General features: G+C 48.5%; 1 protein-coding gene across 1 annotated transcript in view; it reads right to left on the reverse strand.

Annotated features, from left to right (window-relative positions):
• Window positions 1-6: 6 nt before the first annotated feature.
• HSPA12A (heat shock 70kDa protein 12A) overlaps window positions 7-17,691 on the reverse strand; it is a 25,380-nt gene continuing 7,695 nt past the window's right edge. The window contains exons 3-8 of the mRNA XM_008594103.1: window positions 11,555-11,726; window positions 7,680-7,766; window positions 7,017-7,121; window positions 6,007-6,265; window positions 2,687-2,790; window positions 7-1,801 (exon numbers count right to left, since the gene is read on the reverse strand). Of these exons, the coding sequence (XP_008592325.1) occupies window positions 1,164-1,801; window positions 2,687-2,790; window positions 6,007-6,265; window positions 7,017-7,121; window positions 7,680-7,766; window positions 11,555-11,726 (1,365 nt within the window). The 3' untranslated portion in view covers window positions 7-1,163. The remainder of the gene's footprint in view (window positions 1,802-2,686; window positions 2,791-6,006; window positions 6,266-7,016; window positions 7,122-7,679; window positions 7,767-11,554; window positions 11,727-17,691) is intronic.

Genomic DNA, 17,691 nt, shown 5'->3' on the forward strand with positions numbered 1-17,691 from the left:
AACAAGCACCCAGGCAATTCTGATGCAGGTGAACAACAGACCTGCTTTGGGAAAAAGGGGGGAAAAAACCCTCTTAATTCATCAAGTATTCATCTTCAAAGTATTTTTAGACAGATCTTTAAAAACTGAGGATTGCAAAGAAACATTTCATAGAACATATTCTCTTACCATATTGCACTAATGTATTCCTTTCAAAATGTGGGAATAAGTGGCCAAAATTCTAAGGGGCAGGAAGGAGAGCAGGAAGGAGGGGGGTAACTTAAAATCCATATGCTTTTCAAGGCAAGGGGCTATTCTGGACTTCTGGGCTTGATGATGAGAACAAGGTGAATGGCAACCTAATTTTCTCACACAGAATTCCCCCTAAGATTAACTAGAATTACTTATGAACTCAGAAATCAGCACGTGGCATTCTTGGAATTATATCCCAGCTTATAATTTGGGATATGTCAGTAACTCTTTAATATCTATTTCCATCAAAGCAAGTTTTTACCTGCTGAAAAGCTGAGGGATCAGATCTCCTACTCACAAAAATCCTAGTGACTACTTTACTGAGCCTCCTTGGAATTTAAATTCTACAAAAACCTAAAATAGTGCCCAGTGTAGGTAGGGGTCTCCCACCTGTTTCAAATGCTCCAAGTTGCACTGAGTCACCACTTTTAATCACATGCCAATGAGAAGAAATTAACTGCAGATGGGTGGCATTTTATAGTGACTGCGATCCAAAAAATTTAAAAAGTCTCAGATGAAGATCTCCTCCTGGCTCGAAAATCTCATTTCAAATCTAGGAAGGTAGCAACAAGGCATCCCAAGTTCTACTTAGCAGAGATCTGTTCAAAGCAAGCTCAACCACTGCTGCAGAAATGTACTGATTCCCTTGTCACGTGCTGCTTTGTCACCTTTGTTCCTATGAATATTAGCTGTTCTTCTAGAATCCTTGAATTTCCTATTCCCAAACCTCACTCTTAATTTCTGACCGTTTTTCCAACTCCAGTGTGCCCTCAAAAATCCCTAACTATTTCTAGTCCTGGCTGTCTTCATCTTCCCTGCTGAAGTTCAGGTGGGCAATGGTGAGAGTCAAGGTCAGGGCAAGAACAGTCAAGGTTGAGGTCAGTAGATGCAGATGAGTTGAGTCCAAGAGGGCAGGTGGCGGGGAGGGAGAGTTAGTAATTTAAGAAGTCGATGCCGACTTTAACACTCTTCGAGGTGGCTATATCGATGGCCGTGGCCTTGATCTCAGTGTCCCCGAACTGCATGAGGGTCTGGATCTCCCTCCGGGCGGGCACCGCCGTGCTGCTTGTCCCTGTGAGATCCAGGCGGAGCGTGCCGCACTTCTTCACCCCAGGGTCAGTGATGAAGCTGACGTTGTCGTGCTCAGAGCTGTAGATGTTGATGACAATGACCAGCTGGGAGGGCTTGGCAGGGGTGTAACTACGTTTGACCAGCTCACCCAGGGCCACGGACTGGTCAGCTGAGATGAACTTGTCGAAGACATCGGTGCACCAGCGAGTGCCGTCCTTCACCAGCAGCTTCTCGGGTGGGTGCTTGCCCTCCACGTAGCGGTTCAGCACGCCCACCCCGTAGGTGAGTGGTGACCGGCGCACCTTGATGACAGCGGGGTCCAGGCCAAAGAGCACGGCGCCCTTGAGGATGGTGAGGCCCACGTCCTGGGGGATGATGATCCGGCACTTGTCACCAAAGGCAGCCTGCACAGCCTGCTGCAGGAGGGGCGCCTCGGCAAAGCCGCCCACCAGGAAGAGGAACTTGACGGTGGACACCTCGGGCTTCTGAAACAGGTCCCCTGAAAGGGAAAAGGAAGGGAGAACGTCCTGTCAGCGACCACCAGCAGGCAAGGTGGTACTGGGCCACCTAAGTCTGTGGGGAACAGACAAAACCACTCGGGCCAAATGAAGGTTGGGCTTAGTCGGTGCTCACTGAAGAGAATTTTTGTAGAGCTCGCCTCTTAAAGAAAGGGAGTTTGCACACCAATATGCTCAGGAATAAAAGCCAGAGCTGCTGCTAACTAGAAACCTGTTTTAACAGACATGTAGTGATGGTTTTAAGTAGGATTTGTTATGCATAAATGAATGCTCCTAAAGCTCTCCAAACCTGTGGTTCTGTTAAGTAAGTCAAGGAAGGCTGATGTAAATAGTATTCTCTGATTCTTGTAATAATCCCATCCCACCCCTAAGGATTCTCATTTGGTAGGTGAGGGGTGGGAAGTGGATAGGGGAGCTTGGATACTGAAAAAGGTCCCCAGTGAGTCTGATGTGTGCCCCTGGGCGAGGGCCACCAACGTAGCAGGATAACAGCATGGCCGATTCTGTGCCCTCTGGCAGGAAACTTCCTTTGGTTCTTACAACAGTTCCTTCTCCCCTAGCAGGGTAAGGATTCCTAATTTGTCCAGATAAGACAAAGAATATGCATTCCCTAGGGCCTGTCACTCAGAGCTCCCAGCTCTCTAACTTTTGACGTCAAACTGAAAGTCCAGGTGAGGACAGGCTCTCAGCTGCTTTCCAAGGAGAGGGACACAGAGCCTGTGCCCAGCAACCTCCCGCATACTTGCCCAAGTTCTGCCACTCCTGAGGGGCCCTGGGTCCCTGCCAATCTGACTCCACATGCAGTGGTTGGTAATGTTGGAAAAGGCTTTGCTCCACCAAGTAGCCAAGCCCTGGCTGAGACTTACGGAGATGCTCAATGATGCTGTCGATGGTCGGCTTAAAAAGGGCGTTCATGGCATCAGGACTCATCCTCAGCATGCCCTGTGAAGACCACTTCACAAAATCCACACTGTGGGAGCGTGGCACAGAAAGGAACCAGCAATGAGTGTCTACACAATACCCAGGCATATCTGTGCAAACATATGCCCTGGCAGAACATCTGTCACATCTCAGGGGCAGAAAAGGGTTTGAAAGTCAAGAGCACCTTTGGAAATCCCCTAAACTGTCCAGACCAGGACCTTTAGGAGCCCCAAAGCTAAGATGTAACCTCTTCTATTTCTCTTTGCTCTTGGCTGTGGGTGACCTTTCCTTGTGGTAGTAGAGGCCAAAGTCTAGTGCAAGACAAGGAGATAAATAAAGGGATCTCTCTCTGTTTTGGAGGAATGCATTTTGAATCTAGCAGTAGTTGGATTCGAGCATGTTAAATGCTCACATGAGGTGTTTATCACACTGCTACATCAGGTGACAAGCGTGTGCATTCAGGGCCATCTCCTCTGCCTTCCAGGAACCTGTCACATGACAGGGATGAGTCTGATCTTACTGCATGGCCCTCCCAGTCTCTGTTAAAGGTGCAGCATGTCCAGAGGTAGCAGTGTGCAGCAGAAAGAGCACTGAACAGGGAGCTGGGATTGCATGCCTCCATTCTGGCCACCTCCACCTGGTAGCTATGGGACTTTGGGTAAGTTGGCCTCCATTTTCTGAATCTGGTCTTCTCATCTGGAAGTCAAGGGTAATAGAACTTGCCTTACGTCCCTCACAGGGCTTGTTGTGTAGATCAAGTTAAATACCATATCTGTGAAAACACTTTGGAAACTTTCTGGCACTAAACAAATGCCAGGGATTGTTTATTACCCAAACCCACAGTGTGTACCCCGCCTATTCTAGAGTTCAAAGGGACCAAGCTAACGGTGTTTTTGCCCCTGAAGGAAAGCACACACTAGGAACACAATCTAGAGGCTGCCAGATCTCCCAGACCAGTTCTTTCCATAGTGTAGGCCAAAGGACAATGTGGTTGGGGTGTGGAGTGAACCCATGGCTGGCTGTAGCCAGTTTCCTTAATAAGAGGGTTGACAGTCCCCCTACAACTGTGCAGGCAAGACTTGGGATCCCGCACGATCTCCCAGACCAGTTCTTTCCATAGTGTAGGCCAAAGGACAATGTGGTTGGGGTGTGGAGTAAACCCATGGCTGGCTGTAGCCAGTTTCCTTAATAAGAGGGTTGACAGTCCCCCTACAACTGTGCAGGCAAGACTTGGGATCCCGCACGGAGAGCAGGTGCCCAGTGGGGCAGAGAGAGCATCAGCCCCTTAAGAGAGTCTGGCTCGGCCCTGCTCCAAGGGCAGGAATACCTGGAATCAAATCTGCTTTGTTTCCCACTAAAAGGAACCAGGGCTTCTTATGGCCAATTCCAGATATGGAGTAGGGAATGTCTGAGATGAGCCAGGAGTGTCTTCACATACCGGATGGCAAAGACACTGTCGAAAACCACTAGTGTCCTGTCAAAGGGACTCGGAGCCAACCTGAAGAGGCTCCTACTGGCTAACATGGGAGAATTTGAGCATTGATAAGGATATAACTGTCGTGGTTTAAAATACACCAGATATGCTTAACTCCATGAATTCTTAATGATACTCCCCTCATGTACCCATAAAAGAAAAAAAAAAATGCATTAGCCACTTTGGAGGATATTTTTTTGTTGTTTAACTTATAAATGGAGAGAAAGAACCAAGCATTTTCTTTCTTTTGTATATGAACTGTACTTCAGGTAACGAGACCACTGAGGAGAAAAGTTTCTCCCTGCAGAAAAATTCTAGCTAAAATAAATGAAGGGGTGACAGACCAAGATGATGATCATGTGGCAACCCTAATGAATGAATGGACCTAGGCAATGACCATCAATGGCTGCTAAAATCACACGAGACAAGGGGACATTATGTGTCCCCTGCTGTGACACCATAGGAAATATCACCACCCATGAAGTAGACTTGCCAAAGACCTGAACTTGAATTTGATTAAACCTCTAAATCAATCTGCAAAAAATGATACCAGGGGACAAAAGAACATGTTTGCAACACTGTGGGCATGCAGTGAGCAAAACTCAGACTGTAGGAGGCTCCGTAGGACAACCAACCAGTTTAGACATCTAATAAGATGTAAAGGAAAAAAAAACAGGAGGGGAACCTATGCACGAAGTGGGACTTGAGGGGCATATCGCATAGTCACTATGCACAGCCCTCACTGGGATGCTGATGCAAACCGAAAAAAGAAATGTACGAGACAATTGGAAAAATGTTAATCTTAACTGGATATTTGACGATATTGAAGAATTGCCAATGTTTAAGTGTGATAAGGTATTGTGGTTATGATTTAAGATTGATTTCCTTTAGAGCTACATACTGACATATTTATGAATTAGATGATAATCTATCTGAGATTTTCTTTAAAATACTTGTGGGAGGGCGGATGAGGATCTAACTGGCCAGGGACTGACAATTGTTGAAGCTGGATGATTGGGTTCATTTTACATGGTAAATGTTTGACATTTTCCTTTATAAAAAGGTTATTAGAAAAAGATAACTATAGAAGGTGATAGACATAAATTTGTTTGACTGCAGTAATCATTTCACTATGGATATGTATATCAAAAATTTTTTTAAGGTTTATAGAAACCTATGATTTTTGTCTATTGTTATTTTTATTTCTTGGTGGCTGGCTGGTACAGGGAACTGAACCCTTGACCTTGGTGTTACAAGGCTATGCTCAAACCAGTTGAGCTATCCAGCCAGCTCTTATTATTTTTTAAATTCAGCTTTAAATTATCTTTCAAATATGTTCCATTTTGCAACCAGCTGAGCCACAAATGGTTGCCGGCAGCCAAGGGACTCAGAGTTGCAGGAAACCTAGACTCTCATGGGATACACTCAACAAATATAGATCGAGCACCTACTATGTACCAGGTTCTCATCTAGACACTGCAGATACAGCAGTGGCAGAACTAAACTTCTCTGCTTTCATAAAGCTTGCATTTCTTAGTGCATACTACTAGCTCGTAGGTGATATTTCCCAGGTCCCAGGCATTGTGCTAAGTACTAACATATATGCATTCATTTCATCCTCACCACAACCGGTTGAGGTCATTGGAATCGTTATCCCCACTTTCCAGATAAAAAGACTGAGGCATAGAGATGTCAATTCACTTGCCCAAGGCCACACAGCAAGCGTGCAGAATTAGAACCCTGCCATCAACACGATCTACCCCTAGAATGTTCTGAGTAAGCCTGACTCACTTGCTCTTCCTCAAGGCATGCTCCACGCTGTGGCCACGGAACTTCTTGTAGTAGTCAATGAAGGAGAAGGGAAGGGTGATGTTCAGGGGGTTAGTCCGGTCTGGGGCAGCCGCCCTTTTGCGAGACTCAAATGCGATCATTAAGTCAACCCACGCCGCAGGACGTTTGATTTTGAATTGTTCAATAAAATCCTCTCCAAATATTTTACACAGAAGCTTTTCAAATTCATAATCTACTCCTAAGGATCCATAGGGTCCACCTAAGTAGAAAACAAGATAGGAGCCCATGATAGTTAAAAAAACACTCGCAACTGAATCCAATCCCTGAGAAGCAGACCTCCCTGGCGTTTGTCTCCGAAGCAAGCAGCCTGCAGCTGGAACTTTTTACTTACTCTTCAAAACCCTTGGCTGCTTCTCATTCCATGTGGAGAAATTTTTTTCTGTGGAAATCTGTCATCAACGATCTGTCTTAAATCAATACATTTTAAATAAAATCAGTACTTTCATCTAACTAGGAGCATCATGGCATTCCCACCCAAGAAATCCAAGGCAAGGTCTGGAAAATCAGCAGGCCTGTCTAGTCCCTGTGTAATCTGCTAATTGTTCATTATCCTTCCTCCCCTTCCACCCCCAAAGGAAAAGCGCATGTTCTTTGGTTTGACAATCTTGATCCAGCACCAGGTATCCTGAGTCCTTCCTAGAAGGCTGATCTTAGCACTAAGACATAGGCAACATCCTTCCAGAACTTTCAGAAACAAACTCCCTTGGCCAGGATCTGAAACAGGCTCACTTTCTGCCAAAACTCAAGTTGTGGTGGTCTGTTTTGAAGAACATTTAATGTAAAGCATTTTGCTTTACAATTTCAAACAGGCATTAATGCTCTTTCCCGCCTACAATCCCACATACTGGTGGCACTCAGAGAATAAAGCGCTGACAGGAATCTGAAATGACTGGAATGGAACCGCCTGGAAACAGCTCGGGTATGAGAAAAGTCGCCATGCAGTGGCTCACCTGTTGCTTTATACAGTTCCTTAAGGTGTCCCTCTGGTAACCGGATTTGATGAACTGTCAGGTCTACAGTGCCACCGCCACTGTCCACAACCACATACTTGTCACCTGGTACAAAAATAGCCATATTTTACATAGACCACTTGTCAACCCCATCTGAAACAAGCTGATGGGTGATAACTTGGCATACCCAGCTAAGTGCCTTCCACGCTTCTCATCTGTACCATGGTTTTGCTGGTTAGCAGCACAGCAAGTAATCCGTGATGCAGAGAATGCAATCATGTGTGCCCAGGAGGGCCAGCCAAGCATGGATGATGAAGGACCCAGATGAGCGACTCCTTAGGTCTAAAACACTCATGTCATACAGTGCTGCATACCTGGCACACACAAGTGGGCACTATTCACGTGGCAGGAAGTCTTGTGTATTTAACACAAGGCTTACTCTGGAACTGGTGAGTTCCAGTCCCTACCTTTCTTCTGAAGAGTCTGCCTGATTTTACAACATGCAAAATTATAGCTCCCAGAAGAGCTCTCCCTGTGTCAGTGTTCTTTAAAACCCACTGATTTTGAACATTTTTGAAAAGTGCAAATGAGATGAATGGGAATGCATTTTTGCTAGCAGCACAAAAACATCCAGCAAGAGCAAGGGATATTGAAGGACGCTACCTTCTTCCAGCTCGGACCAGATTTCTCCTATGACATTCTCCACCAGAAAGGTACGACTCTGCCGATTACGCCGGATGTGTTCCTTAGCTAGTGGCCAATGGAGAGAAAATGACGACAGGTAAGAAAGCATGAAAGAGCAGACAGTCATCTACAGTCAGTGCAGGCAGCAGCATGAAGAAGTTTAGGGATGAAACATCTAGTGACACTTGATCAGAATGATTACACCAATACAGTGTCGGGAATCGCAAGGCCAGCTCTCCCAGGAGAAGTAGCTGTTTCCACCAACCTTCATCTCTCCATCTGCTTGGCAGCTTCGGACCATGCCCAGCTGAAAAGCTCACCTTGGTGAGATTCCTTTCCTCCAGTGATATTTTTGGGGGAATGAGTTAATAAAATCTATTCCAGGGAGGAAGCTTTCTGCCAAACAGTCTGCAGTGCACTCAGTTAAACAATTTCACATCAAGTAACTTTGTCTGATACAAGGAATGTGGGGTATGTTTTCCTAATCTGGATCCTGGATAAATGGATGGAGAGCCATTTCCTGATCCTGCTGAAATCAATATGCTCTTCAGCCACCAGGTGGAGTATCTGAACCCGGCAAAACCCTGCACTGCCGCCTTCTGAACACTGAGGGACAACCCCTGCTGGAGTCCACAGCCCTTGCTGGGGCTTGGGCTGCTTGAGTGGCTGGGACACCTGTAAGGCAGAGAAGGCACAAATCACTGTCCTTATGTTCAGATGAGGAAATTAGGACAGATGAGTTTAAGGGACTTGCAGTTCCCACAACTCTTGTCTTATAGCTTGAAATTAACCCTCAGACCACAGACCCTCATGCCTTTGAGATTTAACAGGGAAATTTGAAAATGCAGACTAATGGAATGTTTGGAGATGAGAAGGTGCTGTGAAAGGGTACCTGGGAAGCAGCAGGGCACAGCCCAGGTGGGAATTTGAGCAAATCACTTAACCCCTCTGGGCCTCAGTTTCCTCATCCATAAAATGGGGATAATAACAGTAGGCCAAGCCCCTCATGGGCAGAGCAGGGACTGGTTCTCTAATGTAGTAATGTGTCCTCAGCACCCAGTGTGACAGCCAGCACACAGTAGGTGATAATGAAGACCAAGCACCTAGTATGAGAGCTGGTAGTCAACAAATGATAACCACTATGAACGATTTAGAGCAGCCCCCTGATGTTTCAGATGAAGGCTCTGCTGCCCACCACTCTGCTGCCCCCTCCCCAGCGTTTTTTTTTTTTTTTTTTTTTTCCCTAAACTGGTGCTGCTGATTTTGAATTGCCGTACAAATCCCTCTGTTGCTGGTTAAGCAATAAAGCACTCTCGACCCTCTAGCCTTTCAGCAACAAACACAGTGTTTATAAAACAACTTCTCCCCTGGAGATTAGAATGGCAACTACCCAGGCTGCTCTAAGTTCTTCAGGGCCCAGTTTAGAGTAGAGAGGTAGGCATCCCCCAGTTAGAGTTCCCACAGGCCTGGGGAGGCTCCCCAAACTCGAGGCTTCTCTCCTTCTCTTCAGCACTGGCTCTAGATGAACTCATGTTACAGACCTTGAAGCAGGCATCTGGTTTTCTAAATGATCTAGATAGCTAACAAAATGGCATTCATAAGAAACATCCAAGAGGGACTAATAAAACATGCTCTGAGCGCTCAAAAAATTATCCCATTTTTCAGGCAAATTAAGCCCAAGATTGTGAAAAATGTATCCTTTATTGATCTCATTAAGTCCTTTAGGAATAAAACAACACCGATGGCAAAGCCTGCCATGCCGGGAGCCCAGAGCCAGCTCCGCAGCTCTCCAGCGTGTCCCTGGGGCAAGAAGCTCAGGGGCTCCTGATGACGTAAGCCCTCGGCCTGGCTGCCCCCGACTGCGCCCACCTCCTTCTGGGAGAGACGTTCTTGTGGTGCTGCCTCACTGCCCCTAGGAGGGGTGGTGGCTAATGACTTGAGGATTTTTAAAATCAAAAGACCCTCTGAGCACAGGGGGACAGCAGCAAATTCCACAAGCCACAGGACACAGACACAGAGCAGTGTGGGGGTAGATACGACATGTTAAAGGAAAGAAACCCTAGGGGCCGGATGGTGGCTCACTTGGCAGAGTGCGGTGCTGATAACACCAAGGCCACGGGTTCAGATCCCTATATGGGGATGGCCAGTTAGCTCACTTGAGAGAGCGTGATGCTGACAACACCAAGTCAAGGGTTAAGATCCCCTTACCAGTCATCTTTTAAAAAAAATTATAAAAATAAATAAAGGAAAGGAACCCAAAAGCTGAGCTCTTGGGGAAGGTCGTCACTGAAAAAAAAGTTTCCCCCTAAAATGTGAGTGTTACACTTATAAAGTATTAAGAGCTATGCTACAATTGGCTAATTCTGACATGAATTTCCGTTTATGAACTAAGAATCACCTTGTAAGAAAAAAGCCCAGTCTTCCCTCTTTTTTCCAATGAAAACAATGAAGAGGGAAACTAATAAATACCTGGTCCTGAGTATTTAAAATGTTAATGCATTTGCTATATAAGAGTAACGACAGTCTTGGCATGACAGGAGAGGCCGAGCATTGCCAGGAGAGGCCGAGCTTTGCCAGGAGAGGCCGAGCATTGCCAGGAGAGGCCGAGCTTTGCCAGAAAAAGGCAAGTCCAGCCCCCAGATTTGGAGGGAAGCCTGTTTCAACTCATTCCGGGTAGATCACATCTCAGGCACTAACACACAGCCAGTGGCAGGAGGAGGCAGCAGCCTGATGACAAGTGAACCTTTGCCACTGCCTTATGGCTGAGGTTCACAGACTCCTAAATCCTGGGATTAAAATGCAGAGAGGTGGCCTCTGGGGCAGAGTTGCCTCTGTGAAAAGGAGCAGAAGACAGACCAGTACCATCTGGACAGAAATGTGCATCTGCTCTGGGTGAGTCTAGGCCCAGTGCTTCAGGGAGCAGAGATGGGCTTCAGGTGTGGGGACCAAGGAAAACCTGGGAACAAGTTTGTGAGGGGACAACTCAGTGACAATCCTCACTGATGTTTCCCCCTCATGGGGCCTTCTAGGGCAACCTGGGGGTGAATTTCTGCCTCTAGCCCTCATCTGGGAACAAAGCAGAGCTCAGAGCTGGTGCACAGCGCACCCCCCCCCCCCCCACACACAGCGATCCCGATCAGTGCCCAGCCTCACGTTGGTGCTTCAACCCTGACCTAGCTTGTCTGCAAACTCTGTAGCCCTGGACAGACCCCCAAAGCCCTAGAAACCCAGGAAAACAGTTCTAGAGACCAAGACAGTGACCAGCTTGCATGCAAGTAACTATTAAAGAGAAAAAGCTCCTTAAAATATCCATCCTGGGTCTCCCTAAGCAGGTGCACCTCCCCACAACTAAATGAGCATCACCCGGGTCAGGAAAAGTCAGTCCATTTCATCTATATTTCAGACTCTCAGCTAAGACATATAATGAGCTCATCACACATGAAGTGGCCCGGTCAGTGAGTCAGCAATAAATCAACAGTCTTGATGGAGGTATTAATAACAGGCAAATGGGATTAGATTAAGAATCAGTTGACAGACGAGAAAGATTAAGAGCCTAGTAAAATGCAAGGCCAAGAACTGCTCTCAGGCATCCTTCAGTTTCTTGGAGAAAAGCCCCTCTGCCCCCTACACTTGGTGGGTGATAAACCAGGGTAACCACTGCTTAGTTTATGGGGTCTTTGGAGGGGCCAGGTAGGGGGGCTGAGCATGGAGGTGTTTACAGCCAACCTCCTCCTGGAATATCTCGATTCTTCATCACAGCACTAAGTGTCTTTAAAATCGTCAGAGGCAGGGAAACACCCAGGAGTCAGGAGTGGGAGAGAGCATGAGGGAGGGGAGAGAGAGAGCAGAGGTACCCTGTGCAAACCCAGCTCCTACTGTGTCACTGCCGCTGTACCCATTGACCGCCGCCTTGCTGCTCAGCTCGATCATCTGGTGTAGCCGCAGCTTCCGGCAGTAGATGGAGGCCGCCTCGGGCTCCAGGGCAATGAGGAGCTGCTCCGAGTTCTCAGGGGAAACCAGGCCCGCCTGGAAGACAGAAGCAGAAGCTGGGACCCAACTCCCTGGACAGGCCACTCAAAGGACACCCAGCCCGGGCTGACACCCCCAAGGAAGGGACACTAGTGCTCTGCTTTTTGAGGACATTCCCTACATAGGCCTCTGCAGAGCTTGACATCAGGCGGCACTGGGTACAAGGCCCCATCCAGGTACCCAAACTGCATAGTGGCCAAAGGAAATGCACAAGCACCCTCAGGAAATGCAAGGCTCTCTGGCCACGGGGCCTCTTGCACTTGGGGCTTGCTTGGAGGGAGTCAGGGAGAGTATGGACTGTGGGGTGCAGATGGGGTTCTACATGCAAGTGGAGGGAGAGAGTAGTGAAGGCTCCAAAGCTTTGAAAACCATCAGAGGATAGAAGGCAGATGATCTGTTCCCAGTTACAATGGGCTCCCTGGTCTGAGCGAGAGGGAGCAAAGCCCACCCGTTGGTGACCTCAGAAACAAACAGGCCATCGCCGGAGCTCAGCTAGGCAAGCATTTGGTTCTGCTCTCCAGGAATCTGACCTCTTATCTCCAGAGCTCTAGGACAGTTCCCGCTATTGCCTGCTGGGAGTGACACATGAGCAGCGGCTCCAGGAGGAAGCCCCTCCTGGAATCCCACATCATCCTTCATTTTCTAGAGTGTGGACTGAAAGTCAGCTGGCAGGTATCTTATTCAAAGTCGTTATCCCTTTAATAGTTTTTATTACACATATATATTACATATAATAGTAAATATCCCTTTACTAACTCGATCCCCAAGTTCCCATCTGTGGCTTCTAACTGCAAACATTTGGGACCTCGACCTGCAGTAGGTAGAAATGCTTCTGCCCTGTGACATCTGACCTGTCCCAGTCACAGCTCCTCCAGGCCTTAAGAAGGGCTCCTCCTCCAGCCCAGGAGGTCTGGGGGGCAACCCTTCTGAGGATGCTCAGAGAAATGAGCCTGGCTTGGCCTTGACCCAGGTCTCTGCCCACCTCCCATGGCCTGGACCTGGAGCAGGAGGTCTCACTTGCTTGGGGAAGCTCTCCAGGCCTGCAGCATTTCCTTGGTTGCCAGCAGGATGGAAGACAGAAGCACACTTGGTCCCTGTCACAACTGTGCTTGCTGTCTTTGTTGCCATTTCTTAGGGGATCTCAGGGTGCGGCCTTTGTCCCACACCCACTTTTGAGGAAGTCCCCCAGTTCTACACCAGACCCTTGAGGTTCAGTGGATTCTTCTTGTAGACCAGGGACAGGAGGTCTCCTAACATCACACATGCACAAGTAACCTCTCACCAGGATGAGCCAGCTCACAGTCATGGGCGGAGGAGCTAAGGAGGATTGATTATTGGGCAAGGATGGAAGGAGAATTCAGGTTAGAATATTAGAAATTCAAAGGATCTTCAAGGCATTCACTTTATGTAGAAAAAAAACCAGGGACCAGAGAGGTAGGGTGACCAACTGTCCCAGTTTGCCCAGGACAGAGGGATTTCCCGGGACCTGAGACTTTCTGTGCTAAAACCAGCACAGTCTTGCTCAAAGGTATCCAACCTGTAAGCAGCAGAGCCAGCCAGTCGCAGGTCTGGTACCTTGCAGACCAGCACTCTCGAATCCACCTGCAGCTCTCCTGCTCTCAGGAACTGCAGTCACTGGGGGAGCTTCTAACACTCCCACCTGAGCTGGTTTAAAGGTACAATCTCTTTACCCATTTGCTCCAGGACAGTATCAGATGACACGCTGCCTCAACAGGCAGTCAGAAAGTTCTCCATAGTAACCACACCCAAAGTAAACCCAATTGATTAATTGATTATGTCTTAGTGAGACACTACCAGCAGGCAGGTGACTAAAATGCCTCACTTTGCTAGTACCAAATGCCTCACAAGTGGTAGAAACCCTTCTGGAAGATTGACTTCACAGGCCAGATGAGAACCATGCCTGTGTCCTGCACTGTCCACAGTGAACAGCCCCTGCCCAATTGCCTGCTGCCCTTGGCTATGCCAACCATGAGGGCAGTGTCTATGCCCATTGGCTCTGTCCGTAGATCAAAAAGGCTAGGTCTGCCCCTATGTGACATCAGTCAACAGGCTACTGACTCAGATGCATGCAAAGATTTTCCACTGCTCCCTACTCAAGCAGTTTAAGGTTCCCTTTCCCCCAGCTTCACTTTCTCCCGTGGTTATATTAGACATCCTTAGCACAAAGGTTAAATCCTTAGCTAAAGGTCAAAGTGCCCAGTGAAAGAGGACATGGGTCACACACATGAAGTACCATCAGGAATGGTGAAAGCTCTGAGTCTTAACCCCAAGGGTCCCAGCAAAAAAAAAAAAAATCCCAAATAAGATCAAGAGGAACCCCTTCTAAAGGACAGCTCGTGTGCTGATTTTTCCATTTGCATGGGTTTGCAGATCCAGGGCCTCATAGAAGCGTAGGAGCGAACAGGGCCAGCTTCCGCAAAATGGGGTGAGGAAGGACAGACTTGCTACAGAGAAGCAGCTGGGCCTCTCTGCATAAGATTCTCTCCCAAAGTCCACACTAGAAATTAAACTCAGGGGATGGCAGGGAAGCAGAGCCCTACAGTGGGACCCCAGGACTCAGGGGGAAGGAAGAAAGGCAAAGACTCCACCAACTCAAAAGCCACGTGACTATCATCATGCCCCATGGGATGCCACTCCACCAGGTGGGATTTGCAGCAGAAAGGCCCCCACATGGCCGACAAGAGCAACAGGGTCCTGGGACATGACTGTGGGGGCTGGGAGGGGAGACAGAAGAGCGGCACAGAAGCTTGTCATTCACTCCCCACGCCTCTCCTGAGAGCCAGAGCAGGAGCTGACTTAGATGCGAAATCTTTACATGGAAAATCAAATCAAGTGCAGAGGAAGGAAGGGTCTTGAGTAAAATTATCTGACTTGAGGCCATCCAAGCATGCCTAGTGTGTGGTGACAGTCCAGCAGGACGGTCCCCAGCTGGGATGCCTCCATATCCTGAAGACATTCGGGCTGACCTGAGTCTGCCCCAAGCAGCATGGGCTGTACCCTCGGGGGAAGCCTTCCACCTGTCCCTTCCCAGCTGCGCTGCCCTCGGCTCCACAGCAGTCTTTGACCCATTTCCACAAGGGGCTCCCCACTATACCTGGGAGAGGATGCAGATGGGGAGCGGAGGTAAAGGGGACCCCACTCCAGAGGTGAGGAGAAGGCGAGGTGAGAGAGGGGCCCAGGCAGTGTCTGGGAGGCCCAGGACAAAGTGACCACACTTCTTTGCTTGATCCAGACTATCAAGCTCCCCAGCGGCAGTGAGGGGCCCTGTCCCTACCAGCAAACTCCTATGGAGGCCACTGAGGAGAGCTAAGGAGAGAGGGACAGAGGAGGCAGCTGGCTCTGTACAAATTCCAGCTCCCCAGGATGCCTAGATCTGCTTGTGGACTCCAAGAAAAGGAGGAAATGCAAAAGAATCGCCCAGACTCTCAAAAACCCAGATGTCTTTCTCTCTCAGCAGGAGGACCCAGTGCCCAGAAGTGTAGGCTTTGTTTCTGCACCAACGCCTGCAGTCACTCTCAACAGAAGTCCTCTGGCCCTGCAGCCCTCAGGAGACCTGTGGGCCTGTTTGCTGCAATTAGGCCAGGGTCAACTGGAGCAGAACACTTTTGCTCTGCCTTTGGAGCTGGCACTTCATGGTTAAAACTGTGATGTGAATTCTCCCTCCACTGGGGTCCCCGCAGCACTTAATATAGCCTGTCTCCAACTACACAGATGGTGAAGACATGTTTGGCCTCTCCTGCAAGATGGTGTGTATTTTAAGGGCAACAGCCAGGTCTTCCTGCCCCGTAGCACATAGTAGGTGCTCAGGAGGGAGCTGCTGAATGAGACAGTCGACCATTGCCTCCAGTCAGCCTCTATTCTGCAGTTTCCTGGCCCTCGTCTCTGCTGAACTTGAAGCAAGCATTCCACAGGCGTGACCTGGGGGTTCTACAAACACAAAGCGTCTGAACTCAGAACATGCCGCCCCACTGGACTCCTCCAAGAATCTGGGGCAGCGGGAGCCCCATCGTAGCAGCTTTTGAGGGCCCTCCTTTGTGATCACCCGCTCCACCCAGAGGAGGTGAGAAAAGCGCACTCCAGCGAGGCTCAAGGAAGCGGTGCTCACACCGACAACCCCACTCCCTGGCCCTCCTCCTCCGCCCTGCAGTTGCCTGGGAAATCTGCCAAGGGACTGTGTCTGAGGCTGAGAAAGATGGCCAGACTAGTTAAGTGCTCTGCTGGCCTGTCGTCGGGCTACAAACCAGCTACAGCTGCACCAGTTCTGGGCGTTAGGCAGTTTTGTTTTTCCAGATGTGATTACTTTTCACTGCAGCTTGCTCAGAAAGGGATGCAACTGCAATCTGTGTCCCTGTGTTAGACAAGATCACCAAACATGTGGTAGCATCATTTATTTAACAGGTTTCTGGAACCTACTAGAGTTACACATTTTAGGCAAAATGCCTTTAGAAATGAACTGGACTATTTCCTACCCACGACCCCCCCAGATGCAGTGAAACTACCTCCTTGTTCTCAATCTTTTCTAAAGGCCTCAGAAGAGGGATCAGCTGTTCTTTCTGCTGCCATCTTTTCACTGAATGCTCTTAAAGGGTCTAAAGGTGTCTCGAGTCGGCGAATTATAAAAGATAGAGATTTACCCCATTTCTTCAACAAGCACTTGACACCAGATATGTTTCAGGAGTTTCACAGATGAAACTGTCCGTGCACACTGCCCTGCAGCCCTCATGGGCAGCGAGTCATAGACCGTCCAAGCCAAGGCCCCGAACTCAGAGCTGCCTCTCACGATGCCGGATGCTCCCAGAGCATCATCTCACAGCCCTGCTTCCAGGCCTCTTTCTCCTCCATCTGTCAGGTGGGAGGCTGAAGCTCAGCCCCCACATGACTGTCCCCTGGACTTGTGCTCAGGAAGCCTCTGACAAGCCTCCATCCAGCTCGTCTGCCTGGAGTCAGGCAGACAGGATGCCCTTTGGGTGGAAGGGTTGGTGGCAGTCACCACATTGTAGAAGGAAACAAATATCCTCCTGATTAAATAAATACCCTTCCCATAGATGGATGCCTGGTGAGCACCCCCAGAAGGTCCCACAGCCCTGACAAACTGACCAGTCACTGCACCTCTTTCTTTTTCAGGCTAAAAATAAGAATTGACCTTTGACGGGTCACATGTTTGTCACTGAAATCTTCCTGTGGGCTGGGAAATGAGAGTCACAACCGTGAATCTTGAATATCCTTCCTGAGAAAAACTCAGAATGCAGGGCTATGTCTTCACAGACAGTGGTGACCCAATGTCCCATCTCTGGGCATTGCTTGAAGGTTGACTCTGTGAAAAAGTTTCATGATGCCCAGGGTTTCTGTGAACAGTTAAACTGCATTTTTTGTCTTCCTTTTTACAGAACGTGTCTCTTTCTGGAACTTCCACCCTCTTCCTTTTGAAGGTTGACTCTGTGAAAAAGTTTCATGATGCCCAGGGTTTCTGTGAACAGTTAAAGTGCATTTTTTGTCTTCCTTTTTACAGAACGTGTCTCTTTCTGGAACTTCCACCCTCTTCCTTCATCCCTATAAAAACAAATCTATTTTTGGCAGCATGAGCCAGATTCTCACGCTGCACAGAGGAAGGGAAGGGGAGAGCGTCAGGGGAGGGGGCGCTCCTACCCTTGACCGTGTGTAAGTTGAACTCTGCATGCTGCTTGGAGCAAAGCCCCGAGCAAGCGCTGAATGCAACTCATGACTCTAAGGTTCCTGTGGCCATTTGACTATATTCTGTGGCCCAGGGTTGATTCTGTGGGTGTTTTGTAAAGAAAGGCTCACACATGTGTGCTGCTTGGAGCAAAGCCCCGAGCAAGCGCTGAATGCAACTCATGACTCTAAGGTTCCTGTGGCCATTTTACTATATTCTGTGGCCCAGGGTTGATTCTGTGGGTGTTTTGTAAAGAAAGGCTCACACATG

This window comes from Galeopterus variegatus, unplaced genomic scaffold (genome assembly GCF_000696425.1).
Source record: "Galeopterus variegatus unplaced genomic scaffold, G_variegatus-3.0.2 Scaffold10156, whole genome shotgun sequence".
In the NCBI taxonomy this organism is placed as follows: Eukaryota; Metazoa; Chordata; class Mammalia; order Dermoptera; family Cynocephalidae; genus Galeopterus; species Galeopterus variegatus.